Genomic DNA, 27707 nt, shown 5'->3' with positions numbered 1-27707 from the left:
GATAACCAACCTACAGCACTAGACTAAACTTCACTTGCGTCATCCTTGTGGTATTGTGAGAGAAACATGGTAATGCTTTAACTGATTGCACATAAAGGGTCGTTAATAATATAAATAATAATATGCCATTTAGCAGACGCTTTTATCCAAAGCGACTTACAGTCATGCGTGCATACATTTTTGTGTATTGGTGGCCCCGGGGATCGAAACCACTACCTTGGCGTTAAGTGCTTAACATAAACCATTAGTCAAATGGACACCAGAATTGGTAAATAAACTCAATACATTAAGTAATTACTTTAATAATGATTACCTGCTGCATTCAAAGATAACCAACCTACAGCACTAGACTAAACTTCACTTGCGTCATCCTTGTGGTATTGTGCTTTGTTATCCAGTTGATATTTTATCCTTTCTGTCATCCAAAAATATTCATCCTAGTCCCAGATTCTGTTTCACAATGTTCTGTGTAAGCTCAGCACAATTCTGTCCTTGTCCCACATTAGGTCAGTCAGCACTAGATTTTAACCATAATGTATTACGCAGTACAAATAAAGCTTGTGACCATTTTACAAACATAACTTTATTTTTGTACTTAGACAATTTTAATACAGACAAACTCCCTGGGAAATGACAAGATATAAGTAAAGCATTGGTGACTAAAAAATACACAGAAAAATCATGCATTGCAATTCTAATTCTTTATAATTTGATTAATTTTACACTTTACACCCCAAGAAAAAATCTCTATCACAAGAAAAAGGTTCTGAGCAGTAATTACATTTTATCGAACCTCATCCTCCTTATATATTTGTTTTCCTTTATTCAGAAACGTTAGAATTTCAAATTATGGGGTACAGTTGAAGAGGGGAGAAAGTTGGAAAGTGTCGCTCATGGAAATATGTGCATGTTAGACTGCAGCAATACCACTGCGCTCCCGCACTGATTCACTCTATTTCCTGGGGGTCATAGAAGAACGAAGAGGGATCTCACCCTCCACCCAACCATCTGGACTTGATAGCATCTTTTCCCAAAGTTGAATTTCCTCATTGACAGATTCCATCCAGTCCACCTTTTTGCCATAGCTTTGTCCTGGAATCAAACAGAAAAGTAAGGCATTGCATGAAAACAAGGATGAACTAAGGTAGCATCTCATTCTTTATGTTTTCAGTTTTTAACTATGTGTTCAGTGCTGCAGCCAAGGAAATTGATTACATTTTATAACTAATTGCCAAAACTACTATCACAGACATTTGTCAAGCATGAGTAAAGCACACATCATGACAAAATGGTGTTTAACAATCACCTGTGCCCAGACTGAGGCGTACCCCTCCCAGGAACTGATTGGAGAGTTTGTTGTGGTCCCACACAGTCAGCTCGCAGCAAGCCTCTCTGACCTCGCCGGCACGGAATCCGTCGTACACCATGGCGTGGTTATACACAGGCTCTTGGCTCTTCTTCACCACCCGCGTCTTCTGACGACTCTTCTTGCTTGTGTCAGGCAACATGTAACTGACAGAGAAAATGCTATCAAACCTTTATTGACCTTAAACAAGTTTTTTTATATATTATAAACTAAGTATGTGTTGTTTTCTATAGCGCATAAAAATGACGCTAATGACTTAAGCATATGTTCTTTGAATGGTGCCCACTTGAACGTGTCCCTGCTTGCAAATATCTGTGCATCTGGATAGATAAGATATCATAAAAAGAAGAACATATTGATGAGTTCGTTAAGAAGCTGAGAAAAAAATGACTCTCGCTTACTAACTGTAGGGAACGAAGGAATTTCCAGGGTTAGCCATCCCTCATACAGTGGGGGAAAAAAGTATTTAGTCAGCCACCAATTGTGCAAGTTCTCCCACTTAAAAAGATGAGAGAGGCCTGTAATTTTCATCATAGGTACATGTCAACTATGACAGACAAATTGAGCATTTTTTTTCCAGAAAATCACATTGTAGGATTTTTTATGAATTTATTTGCAAATTATGGTGGAAAATAAGTATTTGGTCACCTACAAACAAGCAAGATTTCTGGCTCTCACAGACCTGTAACTTCTACTTTAAGAGGCTCCTCTGTCCTCCACTCGTTACCTGTATTAATGGCACCTGTTTGAACTTGTTATCAGTATAAAAGACACCTGTCCACAACCTCAAACAGTCACACTCCAAACTCCACTATGGCCAAGACCAAAGAGCTGTCAAAGGACACCAGAAACAAAATTGTAGACCTGCACCAGGCTGGGAAGACTGAATCTGCAATAGGTAAGCAGCTTGGTTTGAAGTAATCAACTGTGGGAGCAATTATTAGGAAATGGAAGACATACAAGACCACTGATAATCTCCCTCGATCTGGGGCTCCACGCAAGATCTCACCCCGTGGGGTCAAAATGATCACAAGAACGGTGAGCAAAAATCCCAGAACCACACGGGGGGACCTAGTGAATGACCTGCAGAGAGCTGGGACCAAAGTAACAAAGCCTACCATCAGTAACACACTACGCCGCCAGGGACTCAAATCCTGCAGTGCCAGACGTGTCCCCCTGCTTAAGCCAGTACATGTCCAGGCCCGTCTGAAGTTTGCTAGAGTGCATTTAGATGATCCAGAAGAGGATTGGGAGAATGTCATATGGTCAGATGAAACCAAAATATGACTTTTTGGTAAAAACTCAACTCGTCGTGTTTGGAGGACAAAGAATGCTGAGTTGCATCCAAAGAACACTATACCTACTGTGAAGCATGGGGGTGGAAACATAATGCTTTGGGGCTGTTTTTCTGCAAAGGGACCAGGACGACTGATCCGTGTAAAGGAAAGAATGAATGGGGCCATGTATCGTAAGATTTTGAGTGAATTCCTCCTTCCATCAGCAAGGGCATTGAAGATTTAACGTGGCTGGGTCTTTCAGCATGACAATGATCCCAAACACACCGCCCGGAGTGGCTTCGTAAGAAGCATTTCAAGGTCCTGGACTGGCCTAGCCAGTCTCCAGATCTCAACCCCAAAGAAAATCTTTGGAGGGAGTTGAAAGTCTGTGTTGCCCAGCGACAGCCCCAAAACATCACTGCTCTAGAGGAGATCTGCATGGAGGAATGGGCCAAAATACTAGCAACAGTGTGTGAAAACCTTGTGAAAGACTTACAGAAAACGTTTGACCTGTGGCATTGCCAACAAAGGGTAAATAATAAAGTATTGAGAAACTTTTGTTATTGACAAAATACTTATTTTCCACCATAATTTGCAAATAAATTCATTAAAAATCCTACAATGTGATTTTCTGGAGTTTTTTTCCTCAATTTGTCTGTCATAGTTGACGTGTACCTATGATGAAAATTACAGGCCTCTCATCTTTTTAAGTGGGAGAACTTGCACAATTGGTGTCTGACTAAATAATTTTTTTCCCCACTGTACGTCTAAAGATTAACAATGATGTTGAGTACAGTGGGAGTTTTTGAAAAATAGCTTTATAAATAAAAAGTTAGCAATGTATGGAGCTACGTGACATCAAAGAGGGCCAGCCTACTTTCTGGTAGAGAATGCAGTGATGTGTACTAAACCTGTCACCCATAATAAAACGTAGTGCACTATGGTTAACCGCATCTAATGGCTTTAGTGAAGTGGCAGCTGCATTCATATGGATGATGTCGCCATAGTCTAGGACCGGTAGGAATGTCGATTGAATGATCTGCTTTCTACTATTAGGTCAATCAGATTTTAGTTTTTTTGCACCTTACATGTGGAATAATCTCCAAAACTCTCTAAAATGTGATGATTTGGTGCCTCTAGGACAATTCAGACGGCTGATTGAGAAACATTTTCCTGAAGAATGTATTTGTTTTCTATGATTGTGTTTTGTATCTCTATTGCTTTTCACATTGTATTGATGTGTATATTTTTGTAATTACAGGGCTAATCTGCAAAAGAGCCATTGGTCTCAGCATGTCTCCCTGTCAAAATAAAGGTTAAATACATTTTAAATTACATTTAAAGTATGAATTGAGACAAAATATGAAGAGCCACACAAACAAACACAAACGCACACAAGCTGACATTCGGGATGTTATGCCTCAAAGGTCATTCTATTAAACCTGTCTTCTGCTCACCACTTCACAAAGGAGTCGACACCCTGAGGCTTTAGCTTACGCAGCTCTCTGGCCTCCTTCAGCCACACATGGACCTCCCCTGAGTTAAGCCTGGCACCACCTGCAGTAAGAGGAGGCACAATATCCAATATTGATGATCAGAGAGCTAATTCAGTGTCCCACGTCTTTCAATATGCACTACATGACTATTGACTAATCTAGTATTTTTCAGTGGTTGGAACCTAAAGTATTTTCAATCGGTTTGTTCTGAACAGAAACACTTTTTTTTGTTTCGTTCCACTGTTTCGACCGGTTTGAACCCCAAAAAAGTACTGGTTTATGTTGTTCCTTTCTGTTTATTTTTTAACCTGTGAAATCAACATTTATTGATGTGTATCCTATGGTGCAAGATGCGACTACATTTTTGCAGGTGGGGAGAGAGCAAGAGAGGGTTGAGGAGGACGCTTGAAGTGCTGGGCATTGTGTTATGAAATGCATTATATGAATTAGGTCCACAGAATTACACCTAGGAGGAGCAGCTTCTATGGAGGAACTTTGAATGTCCTTTGAGCTAGCAAGCTAACAAGCTTGTGTGCAGAGTGGCACCAGAATTCAAAACACCTCTTACCTTTTTGTAGCTAATAAATCCAATGTGAAACATGATAACTAGGCCTATAGAATCCTTAGCATTGAAAAAGTTAATAAATTATTCTCAACCTAATTAAAAATCTCTCTCCCCATCCTCTGTATTTTTTTCTAGTCCCGCAAATAAAACGCAACAAAGCGCACATGCAAACAAAACGCAACAAAGCGCCTATGCAAAGCCCTCACTGTCACTCATCAACTTATTCCTGCAATCTGAAAATCTTTGCCTATGCGTGTTTAGGCTACCTGCCCCTCGGAGGTAGGTAATATATATATTATGTTTTGAGTCAGTAAAGTGAGTTTAACATGTATTAGTTGTCACTATATTTCTATCATAACATAATACTATCGCATGTACAAAAGAGACAGGCATATCATATTAGTACCTGTTGAGCCAGGGGGAATATATTTCAGTGCTACTGTCAACAGTCCATGATATTCAGGAGACTCCTGAACGCCACGATTCTGCAAATAAAAACAAGTGGCTTGATGACTCAACACACAGGCATTTATAATTTGCAAAAGTTTTAAAGGAGTGTTGCTTTTACTGCTTTTTGTTTCCAAAGCATTTCCAAAACATACATTATATCAAATAGTTGTTCTTAATGTTTTGTGACAATTTTATGTTTGTATTGTGGGTGTGTCAGGTCGACAAACTAATCTATCCTTGGGGATCAATAAAGTATGAGCTCATCTCTTATTGCACATAGCATTTCATCTCTATATCAGGGCCGATGTTGGGAAGGGAGGGAGAGGTTGTGTCCAGCTGGGTTTTAACACATGATCTGCAATAATATTTGTGTTGTGGTTTATTTCCAAGAAACTCCTCCTTACCAAAGATCTGCTCAAGTCAGTGTTGGGTCAACTAAGCAGGCTGTTCAAGCAATTCAGAAAGTGAATTGAGATTTAACTGAAAATAATCATCTTTGAAAATAATGGTGCATTTTGTCATTCATTTAATTTAAAATCCACCTGAAAAGATGGCATTAAAAATGGGATTGACTTCAACGCCTGGTAGGCAATGTACCAAGCTACCTTGTGGTGTTTCTTTCTGGATAATTTCCACAACTTGTATACAGTAAATGCTATTTACCTTGGGCTGTAGGTTGTACCAGGTAAGGGTCTCATGCCCCCAGTCCCAGGTCTTCAGGTCAATGTCTACCTGCCCCAGAAAGACATTTCTTCCTCTGGAGTCATTGTGCCACACAGAAAGGTTCAGTGTCCTGCCTTTCAGATCATCCATCTTCATCTTGTACTGGCAAGGGGAATACAAAAAAACAGTATTACACAAAAAAATGAAAGAAAATATTGTTAATTGTTAATCATGTTTGCTTTTTAGGGGAGAGTTCCAGTGTTAAGAGGATAAGATGCATTCATAACATCTTGTAAATTCGTAAATACGAGGATATGATAGGGAAAAAATCAACTTGAACGCCCGTCCAACTCGTAATTACTAGTGGGAAACTCGTCATCCCTGAGATCCGACTTCTAGCACATGATGAACTCAACTACTAAGGAAATAAACTTGGTAACAGCATTTTCGGCACTTAAATGCAACAACAAACATTATCAAAATCAATCTATTGCATGGTTTTTGAACACTATAATTTGTTCACGAGCCTAATAGCTGTGCTTTTAGTTTATGGTTGACGCAGCTTGTTTGCCATTAGCCAATCTGCGTTCTCAATTAGCTCAAAGCATGTAAATGCACAAAACTCGTTGCTCCCAGTTTACAAGTAGTATTTTCAGAGTTTCCCACTAGTTATGAATGCAGCATTAGAGTACAATAAAAATGATCTGTTACTAGCTAGGTTTCCATCCAATTGGCTACAGATTTTCATGTGAATACTTTTTGCGGTGAAATGTACCAAATAAAAAATGCAAGTTAAATGGGTTTCTATCGAATTTTTAACTCTACTGACGGTTTTCTCACCAAAAAAATTGTGTTATATGGCGAGTGTACCCACTCTAGTATTGGCAAGTGCACTCTAGCCAACAGCTTGCAAATAGAGTGCGGGTCGGCCAGCCTACATGATGAGATTGTTATGGACAAAAGAGCAAGATTATTTCTATTTGTCAATCAGCAGCCAAGCATCGATGATCATGTCACCAGAATAAGACCCTCTGTATGTATTGGAAAGGAGCATCAATTGAGCTCATCACCTTGCACTTTCACCACCCTATGAAGTTCATCATAACTTACTTAATCTGAAGCCTGATAAACAGCATGTTTTCCCAACTAGTCGTGGTGGGAGGACGACACAACATGTTATAGAGTGATTCCAATTTTATTTAGATATGATGGTTACTATATAAATATTTGCGCATAAAAGCGTTTCCACCGACATTTCTTGCATAATTAATTTTACAGACACAAAAGATCCCAGCGTATTTTGCTTTGTTGACATTGGGAAAGTTTACAGACAAATGTCCTGTTTCCATCAGAACTGTCATGACATCTTTTATCCGATATGTACAGTACTTTACTCGCACAAAAGCATTGGATGGAAACCTGGTTAGTGTCGGTGACCAAACAGGTGTCAATACCGAATCAATCCCACTAGATGGCAACAGCAATGATAGGAATACACTGGTCACACTATATTAAAGTAATCTACTTCCATCTAGTGGTTTTGATTAGCTATTGACGTTCTGGTTATCTCAGAGACCTGGCTGAATAATTTGATTATGGATAAGGACATTGCTATTGCGGACTTCAACATTTTCAGATGTGATAGCCAAAAAAGGGGGGAGGAGTGGCTATTTATGTAAGATCTTCACTTATGGCATCATGCTCTCTTAGCATCTCTGTTGGTTAAAAAAGTGGCCATGAGCCAAAATATGCAGAGGCTGTTGATTATTTAAAACCCTTTCTGGTATGTGAACTGGTTGTGTGAGTCGGACGCAAAGGATTTACTGCTGACACCGGACCAGGCCCAAATCCCCGTCATTCGCATGTAGATGAGTTGTGGATACAGGGGACGCAGATTCTCGTGCCTTGTGAGAATTCATCGGCGAGTGGGTAACCCACCTCTACCATCTGTCCTATTGGCCAACATGCAATCATTTGAGAATAAAATGGATGAGCTCTGTTCGAGACTATCCTACCAACGGGACATTAGAAACTGTAATATATTATGTTTCACCGAGTCGTGGTTGAACAACATGGATAATATACAGTTGGCTGGGCTTTCCGTGCGTCGGCAAGACAGAACAGCTAGCTCTGGTAAGACAAGGGGTGGTGGTCTGTGTCTATTTGTCAATAACAGCTGGTGCGTGAAATCTGATATTAAAGAAGTCTCAAGGTTTTGCTCGCCTGAGGTAGAGTATCTCATGACAAGCTGTACACAACACTATTTACCAAGAGAGTTTTAATCTATGTTTTTCGTGGCTGTCTATTTACCACCACAAAACGATGCTGGCACTAAGACCACACTCAATGAGCTGTATAAGGCCATAAGAAAACAAGAAAATGCTTATCCAGAGGCGGCACTCCTACTCGCCGGGGACTTTAATGCAGGAAAACTTACATCCGTTTTACCTCATTTCTACCAGCATGTCACATGTGCAACCAAAGGAAAAAATAACTCTGGACCATGTTTACTCCACACACAGAGACACGTACAAAGCTTTCCCTCGCCCTCCATTTGGCAAATCTGACCATAATTATATCCTCCTGATTCCTGCTTACAAGCAAAAACTAAAGCAGGAAGCACCAGTGACTCGCTCAATACGGAAGTGGTCAGATGATGCAGATGCTAATCTACAGGACCGTTTTGCTAGCACAGACTGAAATATGTTCTGGGATTCATCCGATGGCATTGAGGAGTATACCACATCAGTCACCGCTTCATCAATAAGTGCATCGATGACGTCGTCCCCACAGTGACTGTACGTACATACCCCAACCAGAAGCCATGGATTACAGGCAACATTCGCACTGAGCTAAAAGGTAGAGCTGCCGCTTTCAAGGAGCAGGACTCTAACCCGGATGCTTATAAGAAATCCCCCTATGCACTCCGACGATAAATCAAACAGGCAAAGCATCAATACAGGACTAAGATTTACGCTCGTCGGTTGTGACAGGGCTTGCAAATTATTACGGACGACAAAGGGAAGTCCAGCTGTGAGCTGTCCAGTGACACGAGCCTACCAGACAAGCTAAATGACTTCTATGAGCGTTTCGAGGCAAGCAACACTGAAGCATGCATGAGAGCACCAGCTGTTCTGGACGACTGCGTGATCACGCTCTCCATAGCCAATGTGAGTAAGACCTTTAAACAGGTCAACATTCACAAGGCCGCAGGGCCAGACGGTTACCAGGACGTGTGCTCAGAGCATGCGTTGACCAACTGTCAAGAATCTTCAGTGACATTTTCAACCTGTCCCTGACCGAGTCTGTAATACCTACATGTTTCAAGCAGACCATTATAGTCCCTGTGCCCAAGAACACCAAGTTGACCTGCCTAAATGACTACCGACCCGTAGCACTCACATCTGTAGCCATGAAGTGCTTTGAATGGCTGGTCATGGCTCACATTAACACCATCATCCCAGAAACCCTAGACCCACTCCAATTCGCATACCGCCCCAACAGATCCACAGATGACACAATCTGTATTGCGCGCCACACTGCCCTTTCCCACCTGGACATAGGAACACCTACGTGAGAATGCTGTTCATTGACTACATTTCAGCATTCAACACCATTGTGCCCTCAAAGCTCATCACTAAGCTAAGGACCCTGGGACCAAACACCTCCCTCTGCAACTGGATCCTGGACTTCCTGACGGGCCGCCCCCAGGTGGTAAGGGTAGGCAACAACACATCTGTCACGCTGATCCTTAACACGGTGGCCCCTCAGGAGCGTGTGCTTAGTCCCCTCCTGTACTCCCTGTTCACCCACGACTGCATGGCCAAACACAACTCCAACACCATCATTAAGTTTTCCGACTCAATGGTGGTAGGCCTGATCACCGACAATGATGAGACAGCCTATAGGGAGGAGGTCAGAGACCTGGCAGTGTGGTAACAGGACAACAACCTCTCCCTCAACGTGATAAAGACAAAGAGATGATCGCAAACAACAGGAAAAGGAGAGCCGAGCACACCCTCATTCTCATCGACGGGGTTGTAGTGGAGCTATCATGGTCCAAACAAACCAAGACAGTCGTGAAGAGGGCACGACAACGCCTATACCCTATCAGGAGACTGATAGATCAAAGATTTGGCATGGGTCCTCAGATCCTAAAAAATTCTACAGCTGCACCATTGAGAGCATCCTGACTAGTTGCATCACCGCCTGGTATGGCAACTGCTCTGCATTCGACCGCAAGGTGCTACAGAGGGTGGTCTGCTGCTGGTAAAACGTATGTGTTATGGCTTTACACCCCCTGCTATGTTGTGGATAAAGAGTTACCTGTCTAACAGAACACAGCGTGGGTTCTTTAATGGATGCCTCTCCAACATAATCCAGGTAGAATCAGGAATTCCCCAGGGCAGCTGTCTAGGCCCCTTACTTTTTTCAATCTTTATTAACAACATGCCTTTGTGTAAAGCCAGTGTGTCTATGTAAACGGATGACTCAACACTATACACGTCAGCTACTACAGCCACTGAAATTACTGCAACATTTAACAAAGAGCTGCAGTTCATTTCAGAATGGGTGGCAAGGAATAAGTTAGTCTTAACTATTTAAAAAGCTAATTTGGGACAAATCATTCACTAAACCCTGAATCTTGTGGTACATTGTGTGGAAATTGAGCAAGTTGAGGTGACTAAATGGCTTGGAGTAACCCTGGATTGTAAACTGTCATGGTCAAAACATATTACAACAGTACCTAGATGGGGGGAAGTATGTCCATAATAAAGGGCTGCTCTGCCTTCTTAACAACACTATCAACAAGGCAGGTCCTACAGGCATTGGTTTTGTCACCTGGACTACTGTTCAGTCATGTGTTCAGGTGCCACAAAGAGGCACTTAGGAAAATAACAATTGGCTCAGAACAGGGCAGCACGGCTGGCCCTTAAATGCACATGGGGAGCTAACATGAATGATCTTTATGTCAATATCTCATGGCTCAAAGTGGAAGAGAGATTGACTTCACCACTACTTGTTTTTGTAAGAGGTGTTGACAAGCTGAATGCACTGAGCTGTCACTAGCACACAGCTCGGACACCCATGCATATCCCACAAGACATGCCACCAGAGGTCTCTTCATAATCCCCAAGTCCAGAACAGACTATGGGAGGCGCACAGTACTACATAGAGCCATGACTACATGGAACTCTATAAATAATAATAATAATAATAATAATAATAATAATAATAATAATATGCCATTTAGCAGACGCTTTTATCCAAAGCGACTTACAGTCATGTGTGCATACATTTTTACGTATGGGTGGTCCTGGGGATCGAACCCACTACCCTGGCGTTACAAGCGCCATGCTCTACCAATTGAGCTACAGAGGACCACAACTCTATTCCACATCAGGTAACTGATGCAAGCAGTAGAACCAGATTTTAAAAAACAGATCAAAATCTACCTCATGGAACAGCAGGGACTGTGAAGAGACACACACACACACACACACACACACATGCATACGGTACAGACACATGCATATGCTCACAAATGTACATTGTAATGTTGTTATATGGTGGTACTTTACATTTTGTGTTGTAGATATACAGTGAGGGAAAAAAGTATTTGATCCCATGCTGATTTTGTACGTTTGCCCACTGACAAAGACATGATCAGTCTATAATTTTAATGGTAGGTTTATTTGAACAGTGAGAGACAGAATAACAACAACAAAATTCAGAAAAAAAGCATGTCAAAAATTTTATGAATTGATTTGCATTTGAATGAGGGAAATAAGTATTTGACCCCTCTGCAAAACATGACTTAGTACTTGGTGGCAAAACCCTTGTTGGCAATCACAGAGGTCAGACGTTTCTTGTAGTTGGCCACCAGGTTTGCACACATCTCAGGAGGGATTTTGTTCCACTACTCTTTAAAGATCTTCTCCAAGTCATTAAGGTTTCGAGGCTGACATTTGGCAACTCGAACCTTCAGCTCCCTCCACAGATTTCTATGGGATTAAGGTCTGGAGACTGGCTAGGCCACTCCAGGACCTTAATGTGCTTCTTCTTGAGCCACTCCTTTGTTGCCTTGGCCGTGTGTTTTAGGTCATTGTCATGCTGGAATACCCATCCACGACCCAATTTCAATGCCCTGGCTGAGGGAAGGAGGTTCTCACCCAAGATTTGATGGTACATGGCCCCGTCCATCGTCCCTTTGATGCGGTGAAGTTGTCCTGTCCCCTTAGCAGAAAAACACCCCCAAAGCATAATGTTTCCACCTCCATGTTTGACGGTGGGGATGGTGTTCTTGGGGTCATAGGCAGCATTCCTCCTCCTCCAAACACGGCGAGTTGAGTTGATGCCAAAGAGCTCAATTTTGGTCTCATCTGACCACAACACTTTCACCCAGGTCTCCTCTGAATCATTCAGATGTTCATTGGCAAACTTCAGACGGTTCTGTATATGTGCTTTCTTGAGCAGGGGGACCTTACGGGCGCAGCAGGATTTCAGTCCTTCACAGCATAGTGTGTTACCAATTGTTTTCTTGGTGACTATGGTCCCAGCTGCCTTGAGATCATTGACAAGATCCTCCTGTGTAGTTCTGGGCTGATTCCTCACCGTTCTCATGATCAATGCAACTCCACGAGGTGAGATCTTGCATGGAGCCCCAGGCCGAGGGAGATTGACAGTTATTTTGTATTTCTTCCATTTGCGAATAATCGCACCAACTGTTGTCACCTTCTCACCAAGCTGTTTGGCGATGGTCTTGTAGCCCATTCCAGGCTTGTGTAGGTCTACAATCTTGTCCCTGACATCCTTGGAGAACTCTTTGGTCTTGGCCATGGTGGAGAGTTTGGAATTTGATTGATTGATTGCTTCTGTGGACAGGTGTCTTTTATACAGGTAATCACAGCTCATTCCCTGTATAAAAGACACCTGGGAGCCAGAAATCTTTCTGATTGAGAGGGGGTAAAATACTTATTTCCCTCATTAAAATACAAATCAATTTATAATATTTTTGACATGCGTTTTTCTGTATTTTGTTGTTGTTATTCTGTCTCTCACAGTTCAAATAAACCTACCATTACAATTATAGACTGATCATTTCTTTTTCGGTGGGAAAACGTACAAAATCAGCAGGGGATCAAATACTTTTTTTCCCTCACTGTAGCTTACATTGGATTTGTCATCATCTTTTGGTTGAAAAGGTAAAACGTCACAACTCGGAAATTCAGGTAACAACATTTTCTCTGAGTTTCCCACTTCTAATTATGATTTGGGGGGTGGTTCAAGTGAAACTTCTCAGTCGGAACTCCAAACTTCTGATAACCGATAGCATGTGAACACCCCAAAAGCACCCTGCCGTTATCTTCTATCCCTGGCCTCCCACTGGGCACAGACGTCAATTCAACATCTATTCCTTGTTGGTTAAACGTAATTTAATTGAAATGGCATGGAAACATTGTTGATTCAACCAATATGTGCCCAGTGGGATGGTTTCATCAAACAATGTAATGCAGAACTGGACCAATACACACACGATGCAAAATAAAATATGTTTTGAATGAATGATTTAAGCAACTGTTTTGGCTACTTTTTCAACCACCAAGCACTGTATGCTATATTTTGTGTTAATTTGCCTGTGAAATAATAGAAGACAAATTAATGGATTAAGTTTAGTCTATTGTCACGTATTTATTAATGCACGGGACAAAGTGATGCTCGAAGACGCTGCTCGCACACAGCATCTCAACGGGTATAAAAGTTGCTGAGTCCTACCCTTACATTCCTAAAGGCTATACACTGATGATATTCTGTGTCAATTTGTCCCTGTACAGTAAGTACAGTAAGTACATCAAAATGTATTTCCATTAGCTGAGGATGTCCTATTATTATTTTTGCTGAGTTGATAGATCCAACTGTTACATTTTAGAGCCAAATGTTTGATACATGTACCAAAGTTATAAAATCAATCAAATGATTGCATTAAATTACTTTTATATCTCATTGTTAGCCAAACTTCAGATCACTGTCACTCTGCCTCTGAACATCACAGGGAAAACATACTTATATCATTGTGAGATTCATGGTTAGACCTTTCCTTCACAGAATACCATTTGACTCTAGCACAAAGGTCAAGTATAGAGTAGTGTTTTTTTGTTTTGTTGTTTTACAATGTTATTACCCCTACTTAGAGGACTAGATGAAGGGTCATGGTGAAACATTTAGTTAAACAGTATTTTAGTGATTAAAAACCTGGCTAGATGTGCTACCCAACTCATTTAGAAAGAAGTCGGACTTGAACAAGTAGAGTCAAACGAAACAAAAAAAAGTTATTCTTCCCTAGCAATTATTGTTTTCTAAAACACACAATGAATAAGTAATTAAATATTTATGTTGATAATGTCCTGAGCCTTATATGTTGGTGTATTAAAGCATAGGCTGCTGATGACAACCGAGCTGTGAGTGTCAGCAGACATTTAATTTGAAGTGAATTAACTTAATAATGGAACTTATTTTGGACTAATTTGATAATACCAGATGATTATGGTATGCACGCGTGACAATTAATTCACACATAACGTGAGAAGGTGCTATATTGGCCCCTTGAGGTGGTATGATCGAAATGTGGGGTAGAAAAGAAATGCAGGACCCTAACTATGGGGGATATTCTCATATTCTTTTTACATTTTAGTCATTTAGCAGACACTCTTATCCAGAGCGACTTACAGTTAGTGAGCGCATACATTTTTCATACTGGCCACCCGTGGGAATCGAACCCACAACCCTGGTGTTGCAAGTGCCATGCTCTACCAACTGAGCTACAGGAGGGCCATATCACTGTACACACGCATAACATCTGGTTCTGCACCAAATGAGCAAGCGTATTCCAGTCTCCCAAGCCCACACCATTGTGCCAGTTGCACACTTTGGGTGGGAAACTCAGATTTGGTTGTAAATAAAGTAATTGTATTTGAATGGAAAATAAACAAAGACTTAAGCATAGGCCAAGAGATGCATACCTTTGCCAAGTACATGTTCATGCAAGAGTCATTAATAAAATATACAGAAAGCACTGTTACTGTAAAAGCATGATAGATTAATTATTTTACATTTAAAATAGAAAAGGGGACTTGAAATGGTCAAACTTGCAATATAATATGTTCTTCCCCTAAAAACATAATGGTCATGGCTATTTTTCATTAAATGGGAGGTTAACTAGGCCCAAGTCAATCAGTCTGAGATCAACGTAAATTTCAGTCATGGGATTTTTTCTGGCTTCAACTCCTGTCAACAGTATCTAAAATGTTACATCAGCATTTGTATCTGTTCAGTCTGGTCTTACCGAAAAATCCTGAGTGTTTGCTTTCCAATGACATCAGACATTTAAAACAAAAATATCCTTCTAACTTGTGACGAGGTAGCAAAGTAAAAGTGTGGCATCACAAATGTGGATATCAGTCTCACAACATGGTAAAACCTACTTTCAGTGTCTCTCCACCAAACACTGGGTTAATGGTGTGTTTCTTGATGGATGTCTTCTTCTTGCTATGGCGGGATTTGTCAGGGTGGAGGTAGGTCTTCACATATCTGCACAGGAGATAGGAGTTATGCTGTTAAAGGAGTAGTTCACTATTTTACATTTTCATGTTAGATGGTTCCTCACCCTGAAATTAGTCTATCGGCTAAAATAAACTGTACTCCACAGTTCAGTTTTCTTTAAAACAGCCACTACAAACTTCAGCCACAACAAGCTAACAATCAATGGATGTGATGGGGGCATGTGAGCATGTTTTTAAAAAATAACGTCAAAATCACCTGAAATCAATTCAAAATCAACTCCATATTTGGTTTGATGTTACTTAAAGGTGATTTGGCTATTTAAAAAAAATAATAACAGGCTCACATGCCCACATCACTTCCATTGATTGTTAGGTTGTAGTGGCTAAAGTTAGCTGAAGTTTGTAGCGGCTGTTTAAAAAAACCATGGATTACAGTTTATCCTGGCCCATAGACTACTTTCAGGGTGAGGAACCATCTAACATCAAGTTGTAAAATAGTGAACTACTTATAGTATTGATGCCATGGGAGACAAGTCATCTGGTATTCTACACGGTAATGACCATAGCTTAAAGGACCTTACCCATTCTAACACCTTAATATTTAAAATAAGCTGATCCAATACTCTACTAAATACTTATTATTGGGCTCATTAAAAAAATAATTTAAAAAACCTGGTGTAGGTTCTGGAAAGCCCAATTAAATATTTTTAGGCGACCCATCCAAATTCACGTAAAAATGTGAGTTATAGATCTGTAATTCTCATTGAAAGCAAGTCTAAGAAGCGGTAGATTTGTTCCATGTGCACCATTTCTCGTTTTTGTGTCTTTTACTTGAGGTTTTGTACACCAGCTTCAAACAGCTGAAAATACAATATATTGGGTTATGGAAAATATATTTCACAGCGGATTAGATGGTACAATAATTATACACTATACTTGCTTGTTTTGTCACATAAACTGAAATTAGGCGAACAATTAGAATTTTATCAACTAGGAAATGGCGGAGCGATTTCTGCATAGTGCATCTTTAACACCTGATTTAACTACTATAATATTGGTCTGAATTGGTGTGTGTGTGTGTGTTTGCACGCGTGCGTGGTGTGTTGAGCTTACGGGTTAGTGCGCTGCTTGCGAGGGTTGGCGTAGGCCAGGTCCTGACACTGCTCCACTGTGACAATCAGCTCCTCTGCATTTCTGTACCTCAGCGAGAACTCCACTGCCCCCTGGACAGTCACACTCCCAAAGTCCCCCGCCTCACTGTACACACTCAGAAGACTGCCAGTGCGCTGACAAAAGAGGACAGGAGAGGGATATTTTCAAAGGTACTCATTTAGAGACAAAGCAAACTCTGTAGGCGTCATTTTGGAAATGGAAGGATTACCAAACACAACCATATTATGCCTCACTATCAGTATTTCACAACTTTTTGGGGAAAAGGCGGCCTAAATAAATCATTTTTATGGGTTTTAAGTAATCATTGCATTAATTTAAAATGTGATGCAATTATGAACTGCAAACTCAAGAGCTGTGTCAAGTATTTGAAATGTCATACAGTATGATTGTATTTTTGCACAAATAACACCTTTGATGTTCAGAGAAAGGAAAAAGAAAGATTAATACAAATATATATATTTCCCGGGACAGCAAATATCTTGCTATTCAAGCCATATCTTCCAAAGCAACTACAGTATGTTGTTGTAAATGGTAGCTTTATGGTAACTGTCCATAAAACGGTCCTACCCCAGTGAGGTCCAAAGCATTGGAGTCATAACCTCTTCTAGCAGAGAAGTCAGACCCATAGCTGGAGACAGAGCTGTGGTCATCGTCTGAGTCCAGACCCTCATCCTGAAGAGGGTTAGAGTTAGAGTAGAAGCCAAGGAAGACATATGAAAGCCATCAGCCAGTGTGGGCATATATGTGTTCATATTCTTTCAAGAGTGCAACATTCTATGTATTTAGACAACTTACCTCCCATGAATGAAAGGCATCAGTTAGTGTGTGTGCGTGTACATCTTTTAAAGAGTGAAAACATCCATCTTTCTGGTTGTTTATATCAAGACTACTAAACTCCCACAAGTGAAAGCCATTATTCAGAATATGTGCATAAACCGTTTAAGAATGCATTTATTAATCTGTTTTGTTGGAAATGTATTTTAACATCTAACCTCCCAGGTGTCCACAGGTGAAACAACCACTGAAGGGGGTTCCTGAGACACAGATGATTGTTCTAAACCAGAGTGAAAAAAACCCACATAAGACAAAAACAACCTTTTGTCATTTGGTGTGATATCCATGCTTCCAAAATTGCCATGTGAACTTCCTTGATTGAAAACATGCTAAGTGTCAGATACAGCGCATTCGAAAATATTCAGACCACATGACCTTTTCCACATTTTGTTACGTTACAGCCTTATTCTAACATTGATTAAATACCCCATAATGACAAAGCAAAAGAGTTATAGAAATGTTTGCACATTTATTACAAATAAAAAACTGAAATATCACATTTACATAAGCATTCAGACCATTTACTCAGTACTTTGTTGAAGCACCTTTGGCAGTGATTACAGCCTCGAGTCTTCTTGGGTATGACGCTACAAGATTGGCACACCTGTATTTGGGGAGTTTCTCAGATTCTTCTCTGCAGATCCTCTCAAGCTCTGTGAGGTTGGATGGGGAGCATCACTGCACAGCTATTTTCAGGTCTCTCGAGAGATGTTTGATCGGGTTCAAGTCAGGCTCTGGCTGGGCCACTCAAGGACATTCAGAGACTTGTCACCAAGCCACTCCTGTATTGTCTTGGCTGTGTGTTTAGGGTCATTGTCCTGCTGGAAGGTGAACCTTCGCCCCAGTCTGAGGTCCTGAGCGCTCTGGAGCAGGTTTTCATCAAGGATCTCTCTGTACTTTGCTCCGTTCATCTTTCCCTCGATCCTGATAAGTCTCCCAGTCTCTGCCGCTGAAAAACATCCCCACAGCATGATGCTGCCACCACCATGCTTCAACGTAGGGATGTTGTGCCAGGTTTCCTCCAGACGGGACGCTCCAGACGTGACGCCTGTTCCTCTTGGCAAACTCCAAGAGGGCTCTCATGTGCCTTTTACTGAGGAGTGGATTCCGTCTGGCCACTCTACCATAAAGGCCTGATTGGTGGAGTGCTAGAGAGATGGTTGTCCTTCTGGAAGGTTCTCCCATCTCCAAAGAGGAACTCTGGAGATCTGTCAGAGTGACCATCGTGTTCTTGGTGACCTCCCTGTCCAAGGCCCTTCTCCCCCGATTGCTCAGTTTGGCCGGGCGGCCAGCTCTAGGAATAGTCTTGGTGGTTCCAAACTTCTTCCAGTTAAGAATGATGGAGGCCACTGTGTTCTGGGGGACCTTCAATGCTGCAGAAATTTTTTGGTACCCTTCCCAAGATCTGTGCCTCGAAACAATCCTGTCTCGGAGCTCTACGGACAATTCCTTCGACCTCATGGCTTGGTTTTTGCTCTGACATGCACTGTCAACTGTGGGACCTTATACAGACAGGTGTGTGCCTTTCCAAATAATGTCCAATCAATTGAATTTACCACAGGTGAACTCCAATCAAGTTGTAGAAACATCTCAAGGATGATCAATGGAAACGGGATGCACATGACCTCAATTTCAAGTCTCAAAGCAATGGGTCTGAATACTTATGTAAATAAGGTATTTCTGTTTTTATTTTTAATACATTTGCAAACATTTCCAAAACCTGTTTTCGCTTTGTCATTATGGGGTATTGTGTGTAGATTGATGAGGAAATTGTTTTATTTAGTCAATTTTAGAATAAGGCTGTAACGTAACAAAATGTGGGGAAAAGGAAGGGGTCTGAATACTTACCGAAGGGCTACAAAGGTGTGTAATGATACTCCTCAAATGTCATAGCTTGAAGCTGTGTTGCATACGAGGAAAACACTGTAAAGTACTTTCATTCTGAACCTCCTCTCTAACATTTTAGTCACTTAGAGTTTACTTTCAATAGCAAGCACAAACATTTGTGAAGGCAAAGGATTTGAAATCACGAGATCAGGATTTAATTTAGTCTTGTTAGTTCAGCTAACAATGGCATTGCAAGATGTTGTGGCATGTGAAACTGAAAAATAATAGAGAGCTCCATGTTAAAGTTTAAACTGCAAAATAGCGAGACCCCTTACCTTCAGTGTCATCTGTCACTGGGGATTCAGAGGAATTGACCACTATTGTGGGAATTAGAGATTTTCCAGTCTTCTGATTCACTTTTTGAAAGTCTCTATTTGGAGACAGCTTGGACTCTAAAGTATCCCTTTCCTTAAATATCTCTACCTCATCTCCATCTGCTGCTTTACTTAGTGATTCAGTAGACTTCTTTACATCCATCTGTTCTGGGAAATTAATCTGTTCTTGTTTCTTTTCTTCATCAAAATCTCTTGGAGAAACCCTATGGTCCATCTTTGTTACATGTTTCATGCCCCCAACCATTTCAGTCTCTGAGAGATAATCATTTCTAAACTTCACTTTGTCCTCACCAGTGTCCTCCTTTGATGTATGGAGATTGCTAGAAATGATGACTTCATCTAGAAAATGAACAGCAAATGGAGGATATTCTTCTGAAGAAACTAGGTCCTTCTTGGGTCTGGCCTCTTTTATGACAGATGATTCATCCAAAGGAACATGTTTGTCTATGGTGAGTATATCCTGAGGTCCCTCTTGGAGCAAGTACTGAGGTTTCTCTATACATTTGAATGCCTCAATGGTAGGCAAAGGGTAATTTCTCTGAAGAGAGTTTGTGTCCTCAAATGATAGCGGTTCACTGTGGTTTTGGTCTGTTAGAAGTTCTTGGCTCTCTGTTGAAACATCTTGGTTTAGCCTAACAGATTCCAGCCCCAACATATCTTCATATTCAAGCTGAAATTGCACCTTCTGATACTTGACCTCTGAAGATGGCATGCTAGGAGGCTCCTCATGTTCTGAAACTTCATCATCAGGTCTCCTGTTGTTGAAGTTATCTTCTGATCGGGTCAGACTGTCACCACTAGGTGGAGTCTCTGTGGTATTTGTCTTTCCAGAGGTAAAGTTAACCTCTTTTGGCTTTGGCCTTATGCGGCTGCTCTGTGCCCAGATCTCAAAAGATGGAGTAGTGAGAGACTCATGCCCTGAATGTTCAACATCAAAACCACTGGTGCTATCCTCTGACCTATTATGTGTGTCAACACTAGGCAATATCACTATTGTTTTAGTCGTTCCTATGGCCATCTCTACGTCTTTTGGCTCGGCCTCTATGAGGCTACTTTTCAACTCTGGTTGTGTCCATACATAGGGGTCTACATACATAACAGAGCTGTTCTTCTCTGGTTCATCGTATATTTCAGGGGGAAACACCAGCTTTCTGCTAGACTTCTGATCCGCAATAGTGTCCAGGGATTTGGTTGTTGGTTTGGTTTGAGGGTCGGGACTAAATTCGTTGGTAGGACCGAGCTGAGACTCAAGAAGGGTATTGGCAATATGAGCAGATTCTGTCTTCTTTTCTGGTCCAGGTTTCCTGTCTGGTGATTGGTGGACAGTGTCAGTTGTGCTAAAGTATGGCATCTCTTGGTTTGGAGATGTAAATGGGTTGGTACATTTTTCCTCACTAGCAGGCCCCTCATGAGATCTGTAGAGTGGATGTTTCCATTCAGGAACATCAACAACGGTGTTGTCTGTAATAAAGGATCAGTTCAGGTTTAGTTTACGCTTGGCCTGTCAGGATAGGGTTAGGTGGATCCTTCCACAGCTGCTAAATGTTTCATACTCACCAATATCCACAGTGCTTTCCTCATTGTTAAGTTCCTGGTTAGCCTGAGGATCACAATTGCGGTATTATGTATCAACTCTTTGGTTAAAGTGAAAGAAAGTTTTGCCTCAAATAATAATGCAATAAAACAAACCTTTTCACGAAAAGCTGGGTTTAGGAAACTTGTGTCCGGTGTCTGGCTATGAATGGAAAAGAGAGATTGAAAGGATTTGTACTCAAACAATAAGAAAATAAGTACTTAATGTGCATATACAGTACTTCATATGTCAGTGCAAGAATGAAAGATGCAGAACTCTTTAAAAAAAAGTGTATCTTTTTCTAAATTAAAATGCATGAATGAAAAATAGGTATTTCTTCAATAGCATCAAAAGCTTCATGCAATTGTTGATAAGTCAAGTGTTCGAATTAGTGAGTTGCATGCATCAATACAGTAATAGAGTTCCGTGCACCGATACAGTAATTCCTTGCTTTCTATGCTAAAACTAATAATTTAGAGTTTTAAAAAATCTAATGGCCATCCGGACAGCTACTCGCTGTTTATTATCTATGCATAGTCACTTTACCCCTACCTACATGTACAAATTACCTCGACTAACCTGTACCCCCGCACATTGACTCGGTACCGGTACCCCCTGTATATAGCCTCGTTATTGTTATTTTATTGTGTTACTTTTTATTTTATTTTTTACTTTAGTTTATTTAGAAAATATTTTCTTAACTCTATTTCTTGAACTTCATTGTTGGTTAAGGGCTTGTAAGTAAGCATTTCACGGTAAGGTCTACACCTGTTGCTTTCGGCACGTGACAAATACAATTGGATTTGATTTGATTTGAAAACACCTTGCAACAGTAAAAGTTATTCTCTGGCATAGAAAAACCAGGCCATGAAGCATAATTATGTAATACCAACACAGAAGTCTTCGGAAGCTTTTATCGCAAGGAAAAGAGTTTGCTCTCATTACACTTTTCTCTTCTATTAGGAGATAGCAATTCACTGTTCAATGCTTAAGCCTCTGCAAAGTGTGTTTGTATTCCATGTGTGAGAAATCTATTGAAGGCTACTCTTAGAATAATCTTACAACTCAGACGTCTTGGTTTGAGGATCCTTATTCTCCTTTTCTCCTCCTTTGTTTTCTCTTTGTCCGACATCGCTGAAAGGACTAGTCCTAAAGGCTAAGAAGCAGACAATGATCACTCAGAATATTTATCTTCGGTCAGCCCATCCGTCTGTATGAATAATGTAACTACAGTATTTATCCTTGTGGAAGATGACTGACAATGGGGATGAAGTCAGAATATAGAACATTTTCATTAATCTTTAATTGATTGAGAGTAATCATTTAACTGATTAATGGTAATCAGTACAAAATCTATACCTGTTGTCTTCTTCCTCCTCATTGAAGACCTGAGAACTTCTGTCACATCCGACTGTCGTCCATAGCGACGAGTCCGGAGCTCTTCGAACCACTCCCCGGTCATGACTTTGAGCTTTTTAGGGTCAGGAATGGAGATTTGCAGACGACTGGCACCAATAGAGAATAATGCAGATGGAAAAGTGGTAAATGAAAAGCCTGATTATTTTAGTAAACTATTCCAACTAAAATGTTGGTCTCTCCTAACATGAATATACTGCATTGTAAATCTTCTGTAGATGTTTTATATGTTCAAACCACTTCTTAAATTTGGTCTGAAGGGCTAAATATAACAGATGAAGAGAACTAATTTCAAGTAATCTATACTGAACAAAAATATAAAACACAACATGCAACAATTAACCATTTTACTGAGTTACAGTTCATATAAGGAAATCAGTCAATTGAAAGAAAGAAATTAGGTCCTAATCTATGGATTTCACATGACTGGTCAGGGCGCAGCCATGGGTGGGCCTGGGAGGGAATAGGCCCACCCAGTTGGGAGCCAGGCCCAGCCAATCAGAATGAGTTTTTCCCCACGAAAGGGCTTCAGTACAGACAGAAATACTCCTCGGTTTCATCAGCTGTCTGGGTGGCTGGTCTCAGATGATTTCGCAGGTGAGGAAGCCGGATGTGGAGGTCCTGGGCTGGCGGGTTACACATGGTCTGCGGTTGTGAGGCCGGTTGGACGTACTGCCAAATTCTCTAAAATGACGTTGGAGGCGGCTTATGGTAGATAAATTAACATTAAAGGCTCTGGCAACAACTCTGGTGGACATTCCTGCAGTCAGCATGCCAATTGCACACTCCCTCAAAACTTGAGACATCTGTGGCATTGTGTTGTGTGACAAAACTCGCCTTTTCTTGTCCTCAGCACAATGATCATGCTGTGTAATGATCATGCTGTTTAATCAGCTTCTTGATATGCCACACCTGTCAGGTGGATATATTATATTGGCAAAGGATAAATGCTCAGTAACAGGGAGGTAAACAAATGTGTGAGTATGGAACATTTCTGGGACTTTTAATTTCAGCACATGAAACATGGGACCAACACTTTATATGTTGCGTATAATTCCACAAATGTATTTAACTGCATTGAGATACACTATAAAGTGCATTCGGAAAGTATTCAGACACCTTGACTTTTTACACATTTTGTTACGTTACAGCCTTATTTATATATATATATTTTAAAAAAAACTCATCAATACCCCATAATGACAAAGCAAAAACAGCTTTTTAGAAATCTTTGCAAATTAAACAAAATAAATAAACAGAAATACTTTATTTACATAAGTATTCAGACCCTTTGCTATGAGACTCGAAATTGAGCTCAGGTGCATCCTGTTTCCATTGATCATCCTTGAGATGTTTCTACAACTTGATTGCTGTCCACCTGTGGTAAATTCAATTGTTTGAACATGATTTGGAAAGGCAAACACCTGTCTGTATAAGGTCCCACAGTTGACAGTGCATGTCAGCACAAAAACCAAGCCATGAGGTCGAAGGAATTGTCCTTAGAGCTCCGAGACAGCATTGTGTCGAGGCACAGATTTTGCGAAGGGTACCAAAAAATATCTGCAGCATTGAAGGTCCCCAAGAACACAGTGGCCTCCATCATTCTTAACTGGATGAAGTTTGGAACCATCAAGACTCTTCCTAGAGCTGGCCACCCGGCCAAACTGAGCATTTGGTGGAGAAGGGTCTTGGTCAGGGAGGTGAACAAGAACCTGATGGTCACTCTGTCAGAGTTACTCTTTGGAGATGCGAGAACCTTCCAGAAGGACAACCATCTCTGCAACACTCCACTAAATCAGGCCTTTATTGTAGAGTGGCCAGACGGAAGCCACATGACAGCCCGCTTGGAGTTTGCCAAAAGGCACCTAAAGGAACAAGATTCTCTGGTTTGATGAAACCAAGATTGAACCCTTTGGCCTGAATGCCAAGCGCCACGTCTGGAGGAAACCTGCCACTATCCCTACGGTGAAGCATGGTGGTGGCAGCATCATGCTGTGGGGATGTTTTTCATTGGCAGGGATGGGGAGACAAGTCAGGATCGAGGGAAAGATGAACGGAGCAAAGTACAGAGAGATCCTTGCTGAAAACCTGCTCCAGAGCGCTCAGGACCTCAGACTGGGGCGAAGGTTCACCTTCCAACAGGATAACGACCCTAAGCACACAACACAGGAGTGGCTTCAGGACAAGTCTCTGAATGTCCTTGAGTGGCCAAGCCAGAGCCTGGACTTGAACCCGATCTAACATCTCCGGAGAGACCATGAAATAGCTGTGCAGCGACGCTCTCCATCCAACCTGACTGATCTTGAGAGGATCTGCAGAGAAGAATGGGAGAAACTCCCCAAATACAGGTGTGCCATGCTTGTAGCGTCATACACAAGAAGACTCGAGGCTGTAATTGCTGCGAAAGGTGCTTCAACAAAGTACTGAGTAAAGGGTCTGAATACTTATGTAAATGTGATATTTCAGTTTTTTTTATTTTTAAAACATTTGCAAAAATGTCTAAACTGTTTTTTCTTTGTCATCATGGGGTATTGTGTGTAGATTGAGGAGGGAAAAAAATTATGTAATACATTTTAGAATAAGGCTGTAATGTAACAAAATGTGGAAAAAGTCAAGTGGTATGAATACTTTCCCAATGCACTGTATATAAAAAAGTATGTGGACACCCCTTCAAATTAGTGGATTCGGCTATTTCAGCCACACCCGTTGCTGACAGGTGTATAAAACTGAACACACAGCCATGCAATCTCCATAGACAAACATTGGTAGTAGAATGGCTCGTACTGAAGAGCTGAGTGACTTTCAACGTGGCACCGTCATAGGATGCCACCTTTCCAACAAGTCAGTTCGTCAAATTTCTGCCCTGCTAGAGCTGCCCCGGTCAACTGTAAGTGCTGTTATTGTGAAGTGGAAACGTCTAGGAGCAACAACGGCTCCGCCACGAAGTGGTAGGCCACACAAGCTGACAGAACGGGACGGCCGAGTGCTGAAGCGCGTGCTGCGCAAAAATCATCTGTCCTCAATTGCAACACTCACTACCAAGTTCCAAACTTTCTCTGGAAGCAACATCAACACAAGAACTGTTCGTCGGGAGCTTCCTTAAATGGGTTTCCATGGACGAGCATCCTAAGATCCACATGCGCAATGCAAGCGTCGACTGGAGTGGTGTAAAGCTCGCCGCCATTGGACTCTGGAGCAGTGGAAAAACGTTCTCTGGAGTGATGAATCACGCTTCAACATCTGGCAGTCTGACGCTGTTTTTCATGGTTCGGGCAAGGCCCCTTAGTTCCAGTGAAGGGAAATCTTAACACTACAGCATACAATGACATTCTAGACCATTCTGTGCTTCCAACTTTGTGGCAACAGTTTAGCGAAAGCCCTTTCCTGTGTCAGCATGACAATTCCCCCGTGCACAAAGCGAGGTCCATACAGAAATGGTTTGTCGAGATCGGTGTGGAAGAACTTGACTGGCCTGTACAGAGCCCTGACTTCAACCACATTGAACATCTTTGGTATTAATTGGAACGCCGACTGCGAGCAAGGCCTAATCGCCCAACATCAGTGTACGATCTCACTAATGCTCTTGCGGCTGAATGGAAGTAAGTCCCCGCAACAATGTTCCAGTGGAAAGCCTTCCAGAAGAGTGGAGGTTGTTATAACCGCAAAGGGGGGACCAACTCCATATTAATGCCCATGATTTTGGAATGAGATGTTCGACAAGCAGGTGTCCACATACTTTTGGTCATGTAGCATATGTCTAAAGCTCATGCGATGTCATTGCAAATTGTACAATTTGTTGTACAAGCACAACATTAACTACCATTAAATAGGGAATGTTCATTCTCAGAATGTATTCGACCCAACAACATCAAGATATTTACTGCCACCAAGGCCATAAATTAATTACCGTATGCGTCCAGTCTCTCGCTTCCTGAGGTCGTCAACTCGCTGAAGCACCTGTCGGATTGCCAATTCCTCATCTGTGGACAGATGACTCAGGTCCAGAAACTCCAATGAATCCTTTGTGGACTTCATCATGACATGAAGTTTATGTCAGTTTAACACTTGAGGAGAAAAATAAGTTTAGTTTTCCGTCTTCACACACCTGTGAACGTAAATAAAAAGGGTGCCAAACCGGTTAACCTAGTTTGAGGAAAGAGGAAAAACACATTGACTGATGAAAGGTTAAAGTATGCCATATATTCATTACATGTCCAAAAAATGATCTCAATGTAAAACAGCTAATCCATTGAGGGGGCACGCAGCCGCTGAGTTCCAACACATATACCAAAATGTTTGACTGAACTGGCAATGAATGATGTAATTATGTAAACAGTGAAAGGTCCTTTGTCAATAAGAGTGCCGTTAATGATTTACAGTGCAACGCCATTGTCCAGGGGAAAATGCTGTGGGCACTATGGGCACAGATGTTTTGTCAATAATGTCAAGATTTTAGAATCTAAGGAGAAGTAGAAAATGAATTACTTATCCAGTCTGTTTCCCAGCAGAATGAAAGCTATGGGCAACTCTGTATCAAGGCTTCACTAATGAACTATTTCAGCAAACCTCTCCATTAACACTGAGAAAGGATTAGCCTTGTTGCAGAGTGAACACCTTAATGCTTGGGTAAATCATTGTCATTGCTTTATGAAAACCCAACCTCAAGGCAGAATGGAATTGTGTACAGACAGACACACCTCATTCTTGTGGAAACATGCAAGTCATGTGTTCTGACACACCCTCACATACTGAAACTTGATATATTGACTTTTTCTAAGAAGGTGGAACAAATTATTTATTTATGATCATCCCATACACTGAGAATACAAACGTTAAGAACACCTGCTCTTTCCATGCCATAGACTGACCAGGTGAATCCAGGTGAAAGCTATGATCCCTTATTGATGTCACCTGTGAAATCCATTTCAATCAGTGTAGATAAAGAGGAGGAGACAGGTTAAAGAAGGATGTTTAAGCCTTGAGACAACTGAGACATGGATCGTGTAGGTGTGTCATTCAGAGGGTGAAAGGGCAAGACAAAAGATTTAAGTGCCTTTGAACGGACTGTTGTAGTACGTGCCAAGCGCACCAGTTTGAGTGTTTCAAAAACTG

The 27707-nt window shown here is 41.2% G+C and overlaps 1 protein-coding gene across 2 annotated transcripts; it reads right to left on the bottom strand.

Annotated features, from left to right (window-relative positions):
• Nucleotides 1–564: 564 nt before the first annotated feature.
• On the bottom strand, nt 565–27176 carry LOC311102676 (uncharacterized protein). Of its 2 annotated transcripts, none has more exons than XM_084144038.1 (16): nt 27081–27176; nt 26503–26659; nt 22539–22684; nt 22242–22335; nt 21296–21341; nt 21164–21206; nt 19547–21067; nt 17543–17604; nt 17118–17222; nt 16491–16663; nt 15300–15405; nt 5818–5979; nt 5111–5189; nt 4101–4200; nt 1307–1512; nt 565–1092 (listed from the first exon to the last, which is right to left on the bottom strand). In XM_084144038.1, exons 2-16 carry the CDS (start codon nt 26631–26633, stop codon nt 953–955), a joined length of 3114 nt encoding a protein of 1037 aa, XP_084000164.1. In that variant the 5' UTR covers nt 26634–26659; nt 27081–27176; the 3' UTR covers nt 565–952. The 2 variants fall into 2 exon arrangements, with proteins under 2 accessions (XP_084000164.1, XP_084000163.1); XM_084144037.1 differs by lacking the exon at nt 27081–27176 and adding an exon at nt 26806–26864 and having other exon boundaries at nt 26503–26700.
• Between the last annotated feature and the right edge of the window lie 531 nt (nt 27177–27707).

Source organism: Coregonus lavaretus (genome assembly GCF_964263955.1).
Source record: "Coregonus lavaretus genome assembly, chromosome: 27".
Taxonomy (NCBI): Eukaryota; Metazoa; Chordata; class Actinopteri; order Salmoniformes; family Salmonidae; genus Coregonus; species Coregonus lavaretus.
Note: the sequence above shows the minus strand (reverse complement) of the source record. Positions and strands in the feature narration are given on the sequence as shown.

Coding starts and splice junctions, on each gene's coding strand:
- LOC311102676 (XM_084144038.1), bottom strand. CDS start 26,633: ATGATGAAGTCCACAAAGGATTCATTGGAGTTTCTGGACCTGAGTCAT. Junction 15,406..16,490: donor CGCAAGCAGCGCACTAACCC/GTAAGCTCAACA, acceptor TCTCCTGTGCAG/ATATGTGAAGACCTACCTCC. Junction 1,093..1,306: donor ACGCCTCAGTCTGGGCACAG/GTGATTGTTAAA, acceptor GTTTGATTCCAG/GACAAAGCTATGGCAAAAAG.